Source organism: Pelodiscus sinensis, chromosome 19, assembly GCF_052426305.1.
Source record: "Pelodiscus sinensis isolate ZL-2025 chromosome 19, ASM5242630v1, whole genome shotgun sequence".
Classification (NCBI taxonomy): Eukaryota; Metazoa; Chordata; order Testudines; family Trionychidae; genus Pelodiscus; species Pelodiscus sinensis.
The window spans coordinates 3044475-3063926 of NC_143070.1; the positions used below are offsets into that span (position 1 = coordinate 3044475).

The window sequence follows — 19452 nt, forward strand, 5'->3', positions numbered from 1 at the left end:
AGCTACCAGCTGCCCTCAGTAGTTTGTAGCACTAGGATATTTGTCATATAACCCACACACCTTCCCATGGCGTGGCCCTGAGACCGCTTAAAGAGAGATTAAAAAGTAGGCCTTGTGGCTTTTAGCTCATGCGGTAGGATCTGGTGCATTTAGGTTTAGAAGTCCCAGGTTCCATCCCACCCCCCAATCTCGTTTTATTACCGTAGTTTGTGCCGTTTCCCTGTGTGGCCAGTAGGCGGCGCTGCACTGCGAGGCCCAGCTGAGAGAGGGAGGTGAGGTAGCTGCTGAGGTGCTGGGAGATGATTCACACTCACATTGTTGCAAGCGGGACTGGAAATCTGCCAGGCCGGGGCTGCCGTTGCATTGAGGGATGAGTCTCCCAGTTGGATTTCATTGGAATTCAACTCACAGGTCACATCTAGATATGTGCTGCCCCTCTGGCCAGCTCCTGCCTACAGGTAAAGCGCTCTGGGGTGCACCGGCTGACTGCATCTGTGCTGGGAGCCCACAGTGATGTGTCAGTTCCCCTGATCCACCTCACCTGCGGCAGAGCTGAGCCAGGGTGATGCTCTAGGCTCCTCTGGACTCCCACCCTGTGGTGACACAGCGATGGGGGGAGAAATGCTTTAGGGAGCCCTGTGGGGCTGTGGCAGGTGCTGTTATTTGTACAACCATCCTGCAGAGGCCTCGCTGCGCCATGGCAGGGACCAGCCGTGCGAGGTGCTGCCCTGCCAGTGTTAGTTGTCCCGCCTCCCTTTGCCATCTGAGCCAAAAGGTGTTTCTAGACTCCCAAGAGAAACAAGAGACAATGTATTCAGAGTCAGAACCGGTTTGGTGTTCACACTGCAGAATCCACCCATTTCTGAGAAGAGAAAAAGAAACTAAGATTCTTCCCCTCACTGCAGAAGCAGCCGTAGCTGCTGCGAGGGCAGGACACAGGCTCCTGAGTGAACTGACTTGTTCGGTGTGTCTAGATTATTTTGAAGATCCCGTGTGTCTGGATTGTGGGCACAATTTCTGCCGAGCCTGCATCACTCAGTGCTGGCAGGGACTGAGTACAGACTTCAGCTGTCCGGAGTGCAGAGAAACCTTCTCCCAGAGGAACTTCAAACCGAACAGGCAGCTGAGGAATATTGTAGAAGCCTCCAAACCGCTGACAATGGAGCCAAAAAAAAAGCCCAAAGTGGAGAGAGTGTGTGAGAAACACAAGGAGGGTTTTAAAATCTTCTGCCAAAAGGACCAAATCCCCATTTGCGTGGTTTGCCAGGTGTCCCGAGATCACAGAGGCCACAGCGTGGTTCCCATTGATGAAGCTGCTGAGGATTACAAGGTAAGAAACCAGCGGCAATGGCCAGGGAGGTCATTTAAATAAAATAATTGAAAGAAACAGGAGATACTGTAGGACCTTAAGAAGTATTAGGTTCGCCAGATGTCCAGTTTTGAACTGAACAGTCCAGAATTTGAGCTTTCTGTTCGGGAAATAAATGGAGAAAATAGAACCATCCCGTATTTTCTAAATAAGATGGAATGTCGATTGTGATGTAATATCAAGTGTGTCCGGTATTTTTGTTGAAACCATCTGGCAACCCTAAGAAGTATTCCTAACTGAAACGTGGCATGTGAAATAAGCATTGTCAGCTTCAGTATTGTCACCTCTTAAAACTTCTGAGTAACTTCTGGAAGATCCAAACTTCCACAGAATTCATCTTCCAGGGCACACTGAAGGTCATACCCACCACATAATCCACTGTTACTGATTCTGCTTTTGAGATGTTGTTTTTATTTGTTGTACGTTTTGGGGCTGGACCACTCCCAATTGAGCAAGTCAGAGATTAGAGTCTGTTGTTTTTCTGGGAATATGTAGCTAGGTCTAAATATTTCTGCTCCACAACATTTGACAGTGTTCAAAAGTGGTTCTGGGCTCCAGTGTTTTAACAGGAATGTGCTGCGAATTGTTTCTCAGTCTTGAAATATTGTCCTCAAGCTAATGTGCTGTTTTATACGTTTTGCCCTCTGGGCCACTTTGGAACCACGTTTTCCAGGTCCTTTTTGATGTTTAAAACACAGTTCTGGGCCAAAACAGGCCAATCACCATGGGGTCTGAGTCTGTTCCTGGAACTGTTTGTAAAAGCACCTGTGGGATTTTGCAAAAGTTTCACTGATTAAAATCACCATTTTGGGCCTCTTAGGTGAGTGCCCTACCCATAGACTGTGGGGTTTTGTGATGTGGGACCTCCTCTATCTGCCTCCTCACAGCTGTGCCAACAGGAAGAAGGAGACATTTAGACCAACAAAAGAAAGAGAGAGAAAGAGAGAGCACATGCATGAGAATGACTCTTTAGCCAGGTACCTAGACCACACCCTCAATGTGTTGTGTATTTAGTAATCTTGAAAATATAAAAAGACAGAAATTTCTCCAAAAGCCACCAAAACTAAGTAGAGTCTTCTGGTTTTTTGGTTAGGACCAAATTCAGATCTCTCTGAAGATTTTCAAGGAGGAAAGAGACAAGATTCAGTCATTTAAATTGAGTGGGGAAAAGAAAAGCCAAGAACTGCTGGTAAGTGCTATTATTATTTAGATGCAAATTTGTACAGGGACATTATTTGTACAGGGACAATCAGTTCCATACATACAAGATGGGAAGCGACTGTCTAGGAAGGAGCATGGCGGAAAGGGATCTAGGGGTCATAGTGGACCACAAGTTGAATATGAGTCAACAGTGTGATGCTGTTGCAAAAAAAGCAAATATGATTCTAGGTTGTATCAACAGGTGTGTTGTAAGCAAAACTCGTGAAGTCATTCTGCCGCTCTACTCTGCACTAGTTAGGCCTCAGCTGGAGTACTGTGTCCAGTTCTGGGTGCCACATTTCAAGAAAGATGTGGAGAAATTGGAAAGGGTACAGAGAAGAGCGACAAGAATGATTAAAGGTCTAGAGAACATGACCTATGAAGCCAGGCTTCATGAACTGGGCTTGTTTAGTTTGGAAAAAAGAAGATGAAGGGGGGACATGAGAGCGGTTTTCAAATATCTAAAAGGGTGTCACAAGGAGGAAGGAGAAAATTTGTTCCTCTTGGTTTCTGAGGACAGGACAAGGAGTAATGGGCTTAAAGTGCAGCAGGGGAGGTTTAGATTGGACATTAGGAAAAAATTCCTAACTGTCAGGGTGGTCAAACACTGGAATAAATTGCCAAGGGAGGTGGTGGAATCTCCCTCTCTGGAGATATTTAAGAACAGGTTGGATAGACATCTGTCAGGGATGGTGTAGACGGAGCTTGGTCCTGCCTTGAGGGCGGGGGGCTGGACTCGATGACCTCTCGAGGTCCCTTCCAGTCCTATTATTCTATGATTCTATGATTCTATGATTATCCACACACGGCTTAAAGTTCATTAGAAAAATAGTGAGAAACAGGTTCCCTCTGTGAAAGACTATTCCTTATGTATTGTCACTGTCAGCGGCGTATTTAGGGCAGGGCAAGCGGGGCGGCTGCCCCGGGCCCCGCATTTCCTGAAGCCCCACGCATGCGCTGTGGCGCCACAGTGCATGCGCTGTTTCAAAGGAGGGGCCCCGCAAAATTTCGCTGCCCTGGGCCCCGTGGCACTCTAATCTGCCCCTGGTCACTGTAAAAAGAAATTGTTCTCTAAAGTCTTAATACTATATATTAATATATATCTATGATTACAGGTTAATAATATATGTTAATATATAATCCAAATATTTTCACTGTTAATGGGAGTGTAATTTTTCAGCCAGAAAACCCGTCATGTAGATGAATGGGGCTTAATAGAAAACAGATATTTTTTCCATGTGAAAAAGTCATCCGAAACAAAATTTTCCATTTGAGAGAGGAAATTTCAAAACAAAGCAAACATTTTTGTGTCATTTCAAATTAGAATTTTAATTGTATTGAAACAATTTCAGAATTTCACGTATTAGTTTTATTCACCTCCCCTGCTTAAATCATTTATTTATTTTTTTATTTATTTTTATTTTTGCCACCCAAGCTCCCCAGTTTTCAGCCTGCTTGATTTTCAGCAGGGATAACCCCAACAAGGCAAAACCAGTAAGGAATCCGCGGGCACTTTAAAGACTAGCCGGTTTGGTGCCAGAGAACTCTTTGTTGTTTTTACTGACACACTCTAGCACGGCTACCGCTGTGAAACAGGACAATTTGTGCAGCTGCTGTAGGTATCCCCTGCCCCAGAGAAGGCTGGTCACTTAGGACTTCAAAGCCTATTGCAGTCATTGGAAAGATGCTGGTTGAGTTGTGTGAGCTCTGGAGCCGGTCCTTAATGATGATATCACTGCTAGACATTGCCATGAAAAAGCTCTGAGTTAGAAATCTGCTCTGATTTCCTTGCTCCGAGGGCATGAAGGGCTGGAGAGTGCTCCAGAAACTGCACAAATATGTTCTTTCAGTTAACTTCTGGGAGCTTGCAGTGACACGTTTGCATCTGCATACGAACATCTTTATACAGTGTCCCTTAATTTATTCTGTGTTCCTCTCCTGTGCTTTCCCTGTTCATACTGTGTGATTTCAGGAACAGCTAGAAACTGACAAGCAGAAAATTGTGTCTGAGTTTGAGCAACTGTCCAAGTTTCTGAAGAAACAAAAGCGACTCCTGCTGGCTCCGCTGGAAGAGCTGAAGAAGGAAATTGAACAGAGGCGGGATGAGTACATTGCCAAACTGTCCTCGGAACTGTCCTCGGTCCGTTCCCTGATCAGTGAGATGGAGCAGAAGTGCCAGCAGCCAGTGATAGAATTCCTACAGGTGAGAGAGTCTTAGAAACACCCCAGAACCTTACGCATGGAAAGAAAGCCTCCTAATTGCTCACTTTTGGAAAGCAACAGTGAAAGTTCAGAACTCAGAGTATTGCTAAAATATAGATTATATTTTGAAATATAGATTATAAAGTCAGTGGAAATACACTTCTTGTGTACAGTGGGCATTGGCTCGAGCCCTAAATGAAAAAAAAATCTTTTGAATTTTTATGGGAAAAGACTCCTCCAAAAATAGCAGACTCCAAGCACTGCTCTGCCTATCTCATTATGCAACGCCAAAGGGAAATTCAATAGAATTAGAAGATAGCAAATTCAGATCTGAACCAATGCACACTTTTCCATACGTCACCAGATTAGACTGTGGAACTCATTGACACTGGATGCTGTCAAGGCCAAATATTTGGGAAAACTAAAAAAGGGATCGGATATTTATATGGATCACAGGAATATCTAGAGTGCTGTTAAATCTCGTGCTTCATTGCTTCAGCCAGTCGCAAACTGTTAGAAAGCTGAATATCTTACATCTTACTCAGAAGCATCTAGGACTGTCCATCTTTGCAGACACGATCTTGAGAAGATGGAGCTCAGGTCTGATATAGTCTGGCTTTTCTAAACACTAGCTAGAAAAGCTTAAAGATGGAACCTGTCTTTAGTTATGGAAATAGCAAAAATTGAAGCAAAGTTTCCATTTTATGCCTGATTTGGGCACTCTTCAATATTGGCCTTAAAATTGATACATAAGCTCCCAGAGGGTATGTCTGGACTACATGCCTCTGGCTACAGCATAGGAAAATGAAGTGGCGTTTTAAATAATTGCCACTTCATTTAAATTTAAAAGGCTGCCGCGCTTTGGCCATCAGCTGTTTGTTGGCTCAGATCAGCTGTTTGTCGGCTCAGCGTGCTAGTCTGGACACTCCGTGGTCAACATCAAAGGCATTTGTCAACCTCCCCGGTATGCCTCGTGGAATGAGGTTTACCAGGGAGGTCGACAAATGCCTTTGATGTCGACTATGGAGCGTCCAGACTAGCACGCTGGCAGACGTCTGGCAACCCTACCCGCCCCTCCTCCCCCGCAGCGGCCTGGCTGAGCGTGCAACACTCAGCCAAGCCACCAAGGAGGGAGGGGAAGGGGGCAGGGCGGTGATATACACGTCCAGGGGGCGGGGCCGTGTATGTCACCGCCCCCTTTCCCTCCCGCTGTGGCACTCAGCTGAGTGCTGCATCCCTGAGTCGGGCCGCCGTGGGGGAGCCAGCAGTGCAAGGGGCCGTTTGGGATCCCCCACAGCAGGAGGGGAAGGAGGGCGGGGCGGTGACGTACATGGCCCCATCCCCTGGCCGTGTACGTCACCACCTCTCCCTCCCTCCCTCGCGGCGGCCTGGCTGAGCAGGCAGCACTCAGCCGAGCACCACGGTGGGAGGGGAAGGGAAAGGGGAAGGGGGACGGGGAGATATGGAGGGGAGGGAGAGGCTGAGGCAGAGGAGAAGAGAAAGGGAGAGTGAGAGGCAGGAGGGGGAGAAGAGAAAGAAAGAAAGAAAGAAAGAAAGAAAGAAAGAAAGAAAGAAAGAAAGAAAGAAAGAAAGAAAGAAAGAAAGAAAGAAAGAGAAACGGAGAGAGAGGCAGAAGGCGAGAGAGGCAGGAGGCAGAGGAGAGCTGAGACAGAGAGGGGGAGGCAGTAGGAGGCGAGAGAGAGAGAGAGAGAGACGGCGCGAGAGACTGGAGGCTCAGGAAAGAAGACCAAGGTGGAGGAAAGACCTGAAAACCCCGTCTTATGACGGGCTAATTGGCTAGTTACTTAGGATATCCTCAATGTGTCAGTAGTTGTTAGAATTCCCACAGCCTTATAACTATTTCAATTTTCTACAAGTGCCTCTAAGGGTGTGTCTAGACTACATGCCTCCTTCGACGGAGGCATGTAGATTAGCCAGATCGGAAGAGGGAAATGAAGCCGCGATTAAAATAATCGCGGCTTCATTTAAATTTAAATGGCTGCCCCGATCTGCCGATCAGCTGTTTGTCGGCAGATCGGGGCAGTCTGGACGCGATGCCCCGACAAAGAAGCCTTTCTTCATCGGCACAGGTAAACCTGGTTTCACGAGGCTTACCTGTGCCGATGAAGAAAGGCTTCTTTGTCGGCGCATCGCGTCCAGACTGCCCTGATCTGCCGACAAACAGCTGATCGGCAGATCGGGGCAGCCATTTAAATTTAAATGAAGCCGCGATTATTTTAATCGCGGCTTCATTTCCCTCTTCCGATCTGGCTAATCTACATGCCTCCGTTGAAGGAGGCATGTAGTCTAGACACACCCTAAGTGGCGAACAAGACAGAAGGTGAAACAGGAAACGTAGCTTATTGCACTTCTCCAATTGGTATCTCAGGTCCAATTCTGTGTTGTAATTAATACCTGCTGTGGGCAGCATTCTTCTCTCCTCGCGTCCCCTGCGTTGAGCCTGGGTGCAGGATAGCGACTCTGCACCCCAATCCCATTGTTCTCCCCCAGCCCCGACTGCCTGTGGCCACCAAGAAGCTCCCAGGATGGGCCTTGAGGATGGTTGTGGGAGAGCAGAGAGAGAGTTTACAGCCTGGGGGCAGCACGGCCGGGGGGCAGCCTTCCCTCCTGATCCCCTGCCGTCTGCAGGAGGGGTCGTTTCTGAAGTTGCCCTTTTCCACGGGAGTGAAGGCAACACATTGAATGGGTTTGTTTGTGCTAATAAATAACAAATCATTTCAATTTCACTGTGAACCCCCAATGGGGAAAACTGAATTTCCTCTTCTCTGTCTCCTCTAGGACATCACAGGCACCTTGCGCAGGTAGGTGGCTCCTTCTCTCCCTCCCTTTCACTTCCCCGTGCAGGGAAGGGATTTGAGACCCACAACATGGCTTCCCGGGATCCAGTAGCACAAAGTGTGGGACTGGCTCCCAGCTGGAGAGTTGGAGTCAATAAGCAATTGGTGTCTTGTTTCCTATCACACAGTGATCTCTGTCGCTGTGCCTGGCAGACACACCCTGCTCTACAGCCTTTGGCGTGTGCTTTGACTAGGAGCACTGTGGTGGTGCCCAAAGGGGAAAGGCAAACACAGATTGGCGCTGATGCTGGGCGCTGCACAGACACAGGAAGAGACCGGCCCTGCGCCAATGAATTTACAGTCTCAACAAGAGACAGAGGGCGGAGGGCAGAAGGATTAAGGTCAATTCAAGGGGACGTTCAATACAGACCAAGCACTGCACTGTGCTGCTGCAATGGGCAGGATCTGGCCAGGCGGTGGCACTGCTGAAAGATCGGAGGGTTGAACCGGATCCCAAATAGCCGGAGTCGGCCGCGCGTCTCTCGTGAGAACAAGGCAAAGTGCAGGCAGCTTGGTTTGACCTGAACTAGTGCAGACCTGGACTCAGGGAGAGCCTGATCAGCCTTCCCATTGGTGATGTTTAGGGTTAGTCGACTATCCAATAAGGATTTGCTTGTCAAAGGGTTAGTTGACTAGTCAATTTCCCCACCACGAGAGAGAGGCAGCAAAGAAGGGGAGGAGTAATTCAAAGTGGCAGCGCTGCACAGCTGAGCCAGGGATCAGCTGTGTGGAGCTGCTGCTTTGAAACCCCAACGCGACATTTCAAAGGGCAACTATCACACAGCCAATCCGCGGTTGAGATGTGCAGCACTGCCCCTTTAAGATGCCGAAGCACCTTGGAGCCTGGGGTCAGCTGGGGACTCTCCAGCTGTCCCCAGGTTCTGAGCAGCATTTCCCCAGCAGCATCTCTTACCAACTCTCAGATCATTGTCACGGCTCTTCCCTGTACCTCCAAGTTTTCAATGCCCAGTTTAAAATGGGGCACCAGAACCGGATGGAGTTTTCCAGTACTGGTCTCACTAAAATGAAGAGGAAACTTGCAGTGTCCCAGCTGACAGTCTGTCAATTCATGGAGCAATAGAGCAGTTAACCCTGCAACTGTTCACTGTGATAAAATTCATTTAAATAAGACGCAGACCTGAGTGAACTTCATCGCAAGTAACACCGGGCGGTTCTTCTGCAGGTGCGAGAGGGAGAAGTTTCAGAACCCTGTGGTGTTTTCTTCTGAACTGAAATGGAAAGTCTGGGAATCGTCTCAAAGAAATGGATCCCTGGACGTCGTCATGAAAATCGTCGTGAAAACATTCAGAGGTAATTAACTGTCACCTTGAGAATGTTCTCACATATACTATACTGAGAGGTCCTGTCGCACCGCAGAGGCTAACCAATATATATAATATCACGAGCTTTCATGGGCAAAATCCTCTTCTTCAGGTGAGTGGAGCAAGAGGCACAAACACCCCAACATTTAAAGCAGAAAAAGAGGGAAGAGGAAAATCCTGCGAATGATAGTGTCCATGCTAAATGAACTAAAGGCTATGTGTAGACTACATTCTATTTTCGAAAGAGGATATGTGTATTCCACAGGAATTTGTATATCTTCTTCGGATCTCACTTTCGAAAGTAGAGCTTTCAAAAGAGGAAGTAGACTGGATGTGGTTTTTTTCGGGAACAAAACCCTTTTTGGAAAAAATCTCTCTTCCTTAAAAAATGAAGTTTCAAAAAAAGAGTTCTTTTCCCGAAAAAAACCCCTGCATCCAGACTACTTTAACATTCAAAAGTGGAGCTTTCGAAAGTGAGATCAGAAGAAGATATGCAAAGAGAAATTCCTCTGCTTAGCCCAGAGGACCCTGGAATGCAGGGCCAATGGTTAGGACCCTGTGTGCGGCGCCTGGGACAGAGCCATGGGCAAGAATCAGTACTTCACCTGCAGGATCATAGGCTCAGGCAGAGCCCTGGGTGTGGTCCGGTGGGAGTTGGGACCCTGGGGTTTTCTTTTCACTTTGTTTTTGTGCTAGAACATTAACAAGTTACTCTGCTCACACACACGACACTGAATCTTTTTCACTCGTTTCTTCCTTTAGACATGCTGGCGTCTAGAGAGCAGCTGAACAAAGGTAAATTTCTGGGCTCAGAGGGGGAGTGAAAGCTTTCCTATGAAGTACAGTGGTGTATCGACAGCACCACAGCTCAGGTTTTCTTTCCGTTTTGCACGTGATGGGCGCTGATGCCCTGTTAGCAGTGGCTACACAGATCTTTCCTGAAACGAGAGAAGTTGATTCTTTTCTGTCAAAAGTGAGAATTTTTTAATATTTGTTGGGGTAACCAGAGGGGCTGGGGCAGAAGGGTGGGGCGGGGGGGAGCAGTGGATCCCCAAGGAAATAAAAAATGTAGGGAATAATATCGGACACACTGAGTGTAGGTGCACCCAGCCCAGAGAAGCTACGCCTAGCTCCAGCTGTGCTGGAGCAAGCTTCCCGGGCTGAGCGCAGGGCAGCCGGGCGGGAGTGAAGAGAAGCTGTTTCTCTTTGCTCCAGCCCGGCTGCCCTGCAGTCAGCCTGGAGGGAGTGCAGGACGGAGGCTTCCCTCCTTGGCTGGTGTAGGGGACTCCCTGCTCCCGAACTTTGTTCCCTCTCCCCTGCCCCAAACCTGTCCCCTGCCCTCCTGGCCCCGTGTTCCCACTCCCTTGCCCCCCCCCCCCCCGCCCTGCTGCAGAAACCTGCCCCCCTCTGCAGAAACCTGCCCCCCCGGCACCCTGCCCCCCCTGGATAAACCAGTTCCCTCTGGCACCCTGTCCCCTACTGCAGAAACCTGTCCCCCTGCTCCCCTCTGCAGAACCTTGTCCCCCCCAGCACCCTGTCCCCTGCTGCAGAAACCTGTCCTTCTGGCACCCTGCCCCCTCTCTCCTGCCCCCACTGGCACCCTGTTCCCTGCCCCAAAACCCACTAGCACCCCTCCCCAGTACTGTGTCCCCTGCTCCCGAATGACTTTTCTGTGGGTCAGAGACCCCTGACTCAAGGCAGGTTCCCTGCCATTCTCATAAATAAAGACAATGCAGAAACTTTTTGTGTTTGACACAGTATTCTATTTAAAAATGAAGCCTGGCCAACAAACCCCCAATTGGGGCCCAGCCCCCATCTGGCCACAACCACTCCTGCACTCCCCCTTCCCCAGACCCTAGATCTGAGCCTATCTAACACTGGAACCCCCTGCCCTGAGCCCCTCACATACCCCAACCCAAATTCCTGCACCCTCACATCCACAAGCCTGTGGCTTGCTTAGTATCCCAACACTGCCTGGCCTGGAGGCCCCTCCCTAAGCCAGTGTCCCCTTCTCCACCTCCTCCTCCATCCAGATTTCCTCCCGGAGCTTGCACCTCTCACCCTTTCCCACACCCAAATCCCTCATTCCCACCCCAGAGCCTACACATCCTGTCTCAACCCAGCGGGGGTCTGGCTAGACTGCAGGAGTTTTTCAGGATTCCGGAGATATCCCAGAAAAACTCTTCTGCATCCAGGGTTGCATTTGTTCTTCCACTTTTTTTAGTGGCAGAGCAAACATGATCTTTGGTCACCCCTATATTCCTCTTTCCACGAGGAATAAGGGGGTTTCCAAAAGAAGGGGTTTTTCTGACATTTGGTCCAGTTTAGACAGGCCAAATGTTGGACAAACCTCTTCCTACAGTATCCGAGGGGTACTGACGAAGTGGGTCTTTTCCCACGAAAGCTTATGCTCCTACACTTCAGTTAGTCTATAAGGTGCCACAGGACTCCTCGTCCCCTCTTCCTACAGAAGATTAAAAAAAAAAAAAGCAGCAGTATAAGGATTGGGGATAGTAAGTGATGGAGAGGAGGAGAATAGAGAGGGCGGGGCTTCAAGGAAGGGGCGGGGCGGTAGATCTTGGCTTGGTCTGTCATTTAAAAAGTGATCTTGGGTGTAAAAAGGTTGGAGACCACTGAGTCAGGGGTTAACCTGGTGAGCACTGACTTAACCAAAACATACATTAGATTATATAGGCAACAGATAGGCGGAGGGGAAGTGATTTGATATGTCTAGCGGTGGAAATGAGATGTGCACATAAGCAAATGAACTATGAAGGTTACACTTTCCCAATTAAACATATTATCTCTAATACAAATAATTATTCCTAACAAGCTAAATAAGCCAACATAAACAAAGGCATGTTGATGGTCATTTTGTTGGCCGGAAATATAATGTGTCTCCCGTGGGGGTGGTATTGCCTTGGTGCGATCTTTGGGATCCAAGCTTATTTTCTAGGAATAAAACAAACAATGAAAAACAATCCCATGTGGTTGTTTGGTACCGGCGTTTATCAAAGTGAGGCCCTTTGGAATGTGGTTGCCAGGATGACCAGGGTCAAGTTAACTGCTGTCTGTGTGCTTCCCAGGCCTGGCCTTAATAATTTAGGATTTGAGTTGTCAGTTCTCAGCAAGATACCATGGACTGCCTCAGTTTGCCGCTACAAAAAAGTTTAAAAATTATCCTTTTTGGGAAATCAGAGAGTCCATCTCATCTCGTTTGCAGAACTCTTCACGCACAAGCATCACACCCCCCAGCCACATTATTACACTAGCAAATGCACGAGCGGTACAATTGAGAAGAGGGAAATTCAGCACACAATAATTGACAGTTCTGTTTTATGTCAAAAGAAAAAATATTAAAAATGTCAGAAATGAGACAGGCAGGCATCACAAATTAGCACAGTAGCCCGCTCTCATGATTTGAATGTGAGATGTGATTTCTGAGTAACATGAAGACTTACTCATGACCTCGCGATAGAACTTTCCAGTGTCGGGGGCGAAGGTTTCAGCTGCAGTTGAAAACTAAATCCTGACATTTCAGTTCTAAAAGTGAGGCTTCATTTTACATAGAAATCCTGCCAGCTGCTGTGGGAGTGACTGGAATTCCCATTGTCAGCTCCCCTAGGCTACGTCTACACTGCAGGCTTCTTGCGCAAGAACCTTTTCGCAGAAGAGATCTTCCGCAGAAAGTTCTTGTGCAAGAGTGCGCCCATGCTGCAAAAGCCCATTGAAAAAGTAAAGAGCTTTTGTGCAAGAGAACATCACACTGCATGGACACTCTTGCACAAGAAAGCTCTGAGGGCCATTCTGTTAATGACAATCAGAGTACCTGGGCTTTTTTGTGTGAAAGAAACTCCTGTTTGCCGTCCACAAACACCTTTTTGAACAAGAGCTCTTGCACAAAAACTCTGCTTCCTCGTAGAAAGAGGAATAACTCTTGCACAAGAAGCCCTCTCTTCTTCCAATTTACTGTAGATTTTCTTGTGCAAAAACGCGGTTGAGGTGTGGCTGCTCCATGAGATTTTGCACAAAGACATCTGGTTTTGCTCAGAAACTCTGCAGTGTAGTGTTGCTGCTCTCCTGGCACTATGAGAAGCAGAAAAGGAGACCCCACCGTAGCCCGGAGGCCTGGGGAAGATGAAGCATCCTAAGGCTACGTCTACACTGCACACTTATTTTGGATTAAGCTATTCTGGAAGAAATACTCCAAAATAGCTTATTTCAAAATAGTGCATCTAGGCTACAGGGAAGCCTCAAAATGAGTCGGAGGCAGGCTCCCCTAATGGGGAAGTGCTACCTCGCTTTAGAGCCCCAGGAATCACTGGGGAGCAATGACTTTGAATGGCCCTGGGGGGGAGTTATTTTGAAATAGCTGCAGTGGAGCGTCCACACAACCGCTAGTCTGGAATAGCCTTTCAGAAGAGGTCTTATTCCTGTGGAACGAGGTTTACAAATGCCACAATAAGCCACCCATTATTTCGATATTATTTTGAAATAACGGGACGGCTGTGCAGACGCTCGCAGTGTTATTTCGGAGTAACGGGCGTTTCTCCAAAATAACGTGCTGTGTAGACAGACCCGAACTGGAGCAGAGATGAGGCTGGGGGGCTTTATTATGGCCCCGGGGCTGAGGAGGGCGTGAAGCAAGAGGGGGCTGACGGGCTGGGGCGGCTGTACGGATGGTGGGTTCTGAGCAGATCAGGTGAGAGCCGGGTGGGTATTTTACATCCTAGACATGCACTGAACTGGCAGGGTAGTGATGATGAGGGTTGGGTGAGGATAGAGGGGTCACCTGTAGGGATGTTACCGGTTACAGTTAACTGGTGGGGGATGGTGCAGCCCCGACCAGCTCCACTGTGCAGGGTGTGACGACGTGCTGGGGAGCCCCCGATGCAGCACCCCGTCCACAGCCAGATGTGACTCTCAGCCGGCCAGTAGAGTAGGAAGTGTATTGGTTTTCAGAGACACAGGCAATGTCAGCAGGGTACACTGAGAACAGACAGCCTTATCCATCCTGGGGCGTAGGGGTTCGGGGGCTCCCCACCCCCATCCTGGCTTTAGTCTGCCTTGCTCATCTCCCTCAGCCCAGACTGTCCTTCTCCCAGGCCCTGGTCACTCACTCCCCCCAGGCAGCCACATCCCTTCCTGTCTTCAAACTCCTTCCCCTGGCCAGGTGTGGTTGCTGACTGACTGTCTACCTGCCTTGGCTCAGGAGCCCCCCATCCCCCACTGGGCCCGGCACAGAGTCCCTACAGAGCAGCCTAGCATCACAACCCCCTCTCCTCACACTCATGTAACCAGTTAACCAATTAAAGGGTATTTTACATCCTAGACATGCACTGACCTGGCAGGGTGACGGTGATGGGGGTTGGGTGGGGAGAGAACTGATGCGGGAACGGACGGCAGGGTTAATTACTGGGGAGACAGGCAGATGCGAGGGTGAGAGCTGCCGTCACAGGATCCAAAAGCACCTTATCTGCTATGGGTGGCAGAACGGGCAACACTAATTGTCACATGCCGACGCACTGGGGAGGGGGCAGTGCAAAGAGCAAGAGCCTGAAAACTCAGTGTCATTTCTGTGTAAAATGCCTGTGTCTTGGGCAAGTCTCAGGAGACTGAGCTCCGGAAGGTGGCAATTTTGTGTTAGCCAGTGTGTAGCTGTGGGGCCTGGAAAGTCCCCAATAGAGCGGCATGAGATGAGCCGATCTACAGTAAGTGCGCGGTGCCCTCCTCAGCTCCCCAGGCACGGAGGCCAGCGCTGGCTCTGGGGGAGCCGTGTTTCTGTTCCCCGCTAGCTCTGGCCTTTAGGAGGGAGGGGCTGGGCACCAGGAGGGGCCTGTGAAAATGGGTCTCATTGCAGAAGGGGACTTTGGATTCTCTGTGACCAGCCGGGATCTTCCCACGGTGCCAGGGTCCCTGCTCACGTCTGGGTGGGGGGAGGGGGGCAGGTGGGGAAGACGCCCTGGGCCTGACTGTCAGGCCCTTGTTTGCTGCAAAGGGGCCTTAACGTGCCTGGGAACAGAGCAGAGAAAGTGGTTCCTACCCCGGGGAGCCCCCCAGTCAGTGCCATGGGCATCCAGGCGCTGCAGGGATCCTGTTCCCAGCAGTTGGTGCAGCAGTGGGCTGGGGCCATGCCGGGGGCTGTCTCTGCTCTGCCCCCTGAGCCCCTGTACGTCACACCCGGGGTCAGGGGAATAAAGGAAGGACAAAGGAGGCTTCAAATCACTTCCCTCTGCTCCCCCCCCCCCCCCGCGCCCGTCTCTCCCCCAGGCCCAAGACTGGAGGGGCTGTGAGTCTGCCAGTCAGACTGTGGGGTGGGGGCCTGGCTCAGCAGAGCCGATCCTGCCCCTGCCCCTGGTCTGGGTGAGTCCCCCGGCGCGGGGCTGAGCTCTCATTGCTGCTCCCCGGACAGAGCGGGGGGAAGCCTGGAGGGGGAGATGCCTGAGTCACTCCCCAGCTGGGGCAGGTTCTGTCCCGGGCAGGATCGGACCCTCCCCAGGGCCGGGCTCTGCCCCTCACGCTCGGATTCTCTCTCCCCAGCCGACGTGACTCTGGATCCAGACACGGCCCATCCCTTGCTCGTCCTGTCGGAGGATCAGAGACGTGTGACATGGGAACGCAGACAGCAGCGAGTGCCCGACACCCCGGAGAGATTCGACACTGAGCTCTGTGTGCTGGGCCGGGAGGGATTCACCTCGGGGAGACATTACTGGGAGGTGGAGGTGGAGGGAGGGAGAATCTGGGCTGTGGGGGTGGCCAGGGAGCCTGTGAGCAGGAAGGGACGGGTCGACTTTAGCCCTGAGCAGGGGGTCTGGGCTGTGCAGGGCAGAGGAGATCAGTGCTGGGCTTGCATATCCCCTGGGAAGCGCATCGACTTGCCCCAGGGCCAGGCCCCCCACAGAGTCCGGGTGTATCTGGACTGCGAAGGGGGGCGGGTGGCATTTTACGATGCTGGTAGCGGGGAATCGATCTTCACGTTCCCGCCGGCCCCTTTCGCCGGGGAGAGAATCCGCCTGATCCTCCGCTGTGTGGGGAACAAGATTTCCCTTTGCACTCACCCACCCAGATCTCCCTGTGCCCCTGAGGTGCCCCCTCCCCCCTCATGAAACGGGCTCCTCTGACCCCCTCCCCCCTCATCTCTATGACCCTGGAGAACTCTGCCCCCCAGCCCCTCCCCCCAGTCCCGGCTGGAGGGGGAGAGATGCTCTGGCCACAGCTCTATGGCTGGGGAGCTCAGTGGGTGGCTCTAGGCTGGGTCTCTAGGCTCTTTGGAGGCCAACACTGGAGCGGGAGGGCAGGTCCCGCCAAGGAAGAGCAGAGTCACCTGTGGGGGGGACCAGGGAGAGACCCCTCAGTGGGGAGAGGGGCGCAGTGGGAGGCCAGACTGAATGGGGGGTAGGGAGGTAGGGCCGGGGGAAGTCTGGCTACAGAGGTGGGAAGAGCAGCCCAGGGAGAATTAAAATCGTTTTAGCCACACGCAGCCGATACGTATTTAAATACAACGGTTCATGTGTGCAAGGAACAAAGCTTGGAATTTTGAAAAGAACCAGGCCCTTAACATATTTAAAAAGTAGACGCGCTGCAGGAAAGATCGGGAGTGAGCTAGGACAGCTGAATTCCAGCTCACTCCTGGTACCCCTGCCACTCCCGCTGCTCTTCATTCTTTTAAATGTATGAAGAGCCGGGAGACGCTCCTCGAGATGCACCGAACAAAAACCGAAATGCCCAGCCTCCGTCACAGCAGAGTTGTTTTCATGGGGTTCAAACTGCACAAAACTGGTCATATTTGTTCTGCATGTAACTCGTTTTTCTTAATTTTGTAGAAATCTCCTTGATGTTGCAGTAATAAGTTTATTGTATTTTAATTCTCTCCCACACTGGTTCTTGTTAAATGGGGCTTAATGCATGCTGTCGCTGGTGTGTGGTCATGTTCTAAATGTTGCCTGCAGTAGAATTGTGGGTGTCAATAAAAAGGTCCGTATTTCCTCTGACATGTTTGCAGATCAAAGTCTGAATAACGGTGCAAACCTCAGAGCTAGTTGAATTATTTAGAGTAAATCCTGCTCTGTACCTGTCCCAGGCCTGCTTTTCAGGGGGGTTGAGTTCAATTCCTTATTTATCCATTCACAGCCGGGCGTTTTGCAATGAAGCCCCAACTATTGTGATTTATTGCACAATCCCAAACTGTTCCCCATGCTGGAAGCCCCAGATATCCTCTGCCCAGCCACGAAATCCTGCAGCTTCCCCTCGCCAGCCACTTGCTCACCAACAGCCACGTTGCAGACACCGATCAGTGAAAACCTGCCATTCTGTCTAATTGCACGAACCCGACCAGCCCTGCCCTGCCCTGAGAGCCAGCCCCTGCCCCGCCCCTTCTCTGAGACCCCGCCCCCTCTTGTTCCAGCTCAATCTCACCTACCCTCACTCGCTTCCTCTGGGCTGGGGCAGGGGGCTGGGGTGTGGGAGGGGGTTTGAACTCTGAGCTAGGGCCAGAAACAAGGAGTTCTTCTTCCACTTATGGGGGGTGCTGGGCTTGCCTCAGCACTGCAGACGGAAGCTTTTGATGAGCAGTGTTCGGCCGGACCACGCATGTGCCACGGGCTCGCGGCTTTCGTGCTCTTTTCTGTGTCGCGCGGTCCGGCCTCCTGCCGGTTCCTCTTCACCGCCTCAGGCTGCAGACGCTTGGAACCACGCTCCTTACCTCACTCACTGAACTAGACTCCTTCTCGTTCCCCCCTCCCCCATACATACAATCCTATTTTTCTCTCTTTTCCTTGTTTTTCTCCTTATTTAAAAAAAAAAAAAAAAAAGACAGAACTATCGGGAGTAAGAAGAGAAACCGCTCTTACCTCCCGCCTCTCAGCTGTTCTCCCGTCAACTCCGCTGTACATAGTTGCTTTCACCTTAAAAAAAAAAAAAAGTAAAAAGAGAAAAGGAACAAAGACGACAGAACAGAGACATTATCACCAAGTTACCAACATTTGAATAACTAGCTGTCTCTTTGCTACTTAAAAAAAAAAAAAAAAAAAAACCTGCCTCAGGCTGCTGGCAAAAAAAAAATGCGGCTCCTGCCTGGAGGCCACTCGGACTGCATCCGTTGCCTGGGGGAAACTCACATCCCCCGGAAGTGTGCCCATTGTACAAAACTCACTTCCAGGGCTAGAAAAGATAGAGAGAGGCGCCTTCGCATGCTCCTCTTTGACAGAGGCCTGCAATCACAGCAAGCCGACTCGGATCAGCAGCCCCACAAACGCCGGGCTTCCTCCCCCACTACAGGCCTCCAAAAGAAGGCAAGGCTGTCCCCAGCGGGATCCCTGCTAGCTGCCTTTAATGGCAGGGAAAACCAGGCAGACACACCTGGGACGTTTGGCAATGTAAAGCCACGTCCCCCTGCCTCAGCGGCTCTGAAACCGAGGCGGCCACGGGAGGCTTCCCAAACGCCGGCTCCCCGGACAGCACCAGCTCAGCCGCTTCCCTTCACTCCGGTGCAGAGCGCTGAGCCGGCTCCGAGAGCAGCCTCGGACCCGACCATCACGGCACCGGCGCCGGCACCGGCTCTGAGTCACCGCACGGTGCCGGACTACACAGCGCCGACCCGCTCTACCGCTGGCGCGGCACCAGACCAGCGCAGATATGACTACTCCTACATCAGACATCAGTGGCAGCAACACCACCAGCAACAGAGGCCCTTCGACCACCAACGCTCTCGCCAGAGGCCTCAGCGATGCTGAAACCCAAATGGCAGGACGAACATGCCTCCCAACAAGAAGCGACAGGTTTGATGGATTGGTCGAGGGCGAGCAGACAGTCACAGGCAGCATCACGAATCGTACGACCCAGCTCTTTCACCACCGGCTGAGGCCCTTTCTACATCAATGGGCAAAAATCACTATGGACAGATGGGTCCTCAAGATTGTTCAATCTGGCTACCCTATCCCTTTCATAGCCATCCCACCAACCACCCCTCCCACCCCGTCCCTCTTCAGGGACCCCTCTCACGAGACCCTCCTCCAACTAGAAGTCGTCCGCCTTCTCTCTCCCGGTGCTATAGAGCCAGTCCCAAAGGATTTCAGGAACAGGGGCTTTTACTCACTTTATTTCCTCACCCAGAAGAGGTCCGGAGGTTGGCGCCCCATCCTAGATCTCCGCCGTTTGAACAAATAGCTCAAGAAACAACGATTCAAAATGATGACTTTAGCTGCCATAATCCCTGCCTTAGATCCACAGGCTTTCTGTAACGTGAGTCTGGGAGGAGTGTGCAACCAGGTGACACATTTTGCCTGGGAAGCTGGACAAAGCAGGAGGCAGGGGTACATGCAGGGCTGGGACCTACGTCAGACATCAGTGGCAGCAACACCACCAGCAACAGAGGCCCTTCGACCACCAACGCTCTCGCCAGAGGCCTCAGCGATGCCGAAACCCAAATGGCAGGACGAACATGCCTCCCAACAACAAGTTTCTGAGTGTGCGAGTGAGTCTCAGCTGGCTGAGGATACATGGA

General features: G+C 50.9%; 1 protein-coding gene across 1 annotated transcript; it reads left to right on the forward strand.

Annotated features, from left to right (window-relative positions):
- Positions 1 to 1159: 1159 nt before the first annotated feature.
- On the forward strand, positions 1160 to 16245 carry LOC149522058 (E3 ubiquitin-protein ligase TRIM7-like). Its single transcript, XM_089771461.1, has 7 exons — positions 1160 to 1330; positions 2463 to 2558; positions 4542 to 4772; positions 7571 to 7593; positions 8813 to 8940; positions 9714 to 9746; positions 15492 to 16245. The coding sequence occupies exons 1-7, from the start codon at positions 1160 to 1162 to the stop codon at positions 16055 to 16057; spliced, it is 1248 nt and encodes a 415-aa protein (XP_089627587.1). The 3' UTR covers positions 16058 to 16245.
- Positions 16246 to 19452: the final 3207 nt, after the last annotated feature.

Coding starts and splice junctions, on each gene's coding strand:
- LOC149522058 (XM_089771461.1), top strand. CDS start 1,160: ATGGAGCCAAAAAAAAAGCCCAAAGTGGAGAGAGTGTGTGAGAAACAC. Junction 2,559..4,541: donor AGAAAAGCCAAGAACTGCTG/GTAAGTGCTATT, acceptor GTGTGATTTCAG/GAACAGCTAGAAACTGACAA. Junction 7,594..8,812: donor ATCACAGGCACCTTGCGCAG/GTAGGTGGCTCC, acceptor GTTCTTCTGCAG/GTGCGAGAGGGAGAAGTTTC.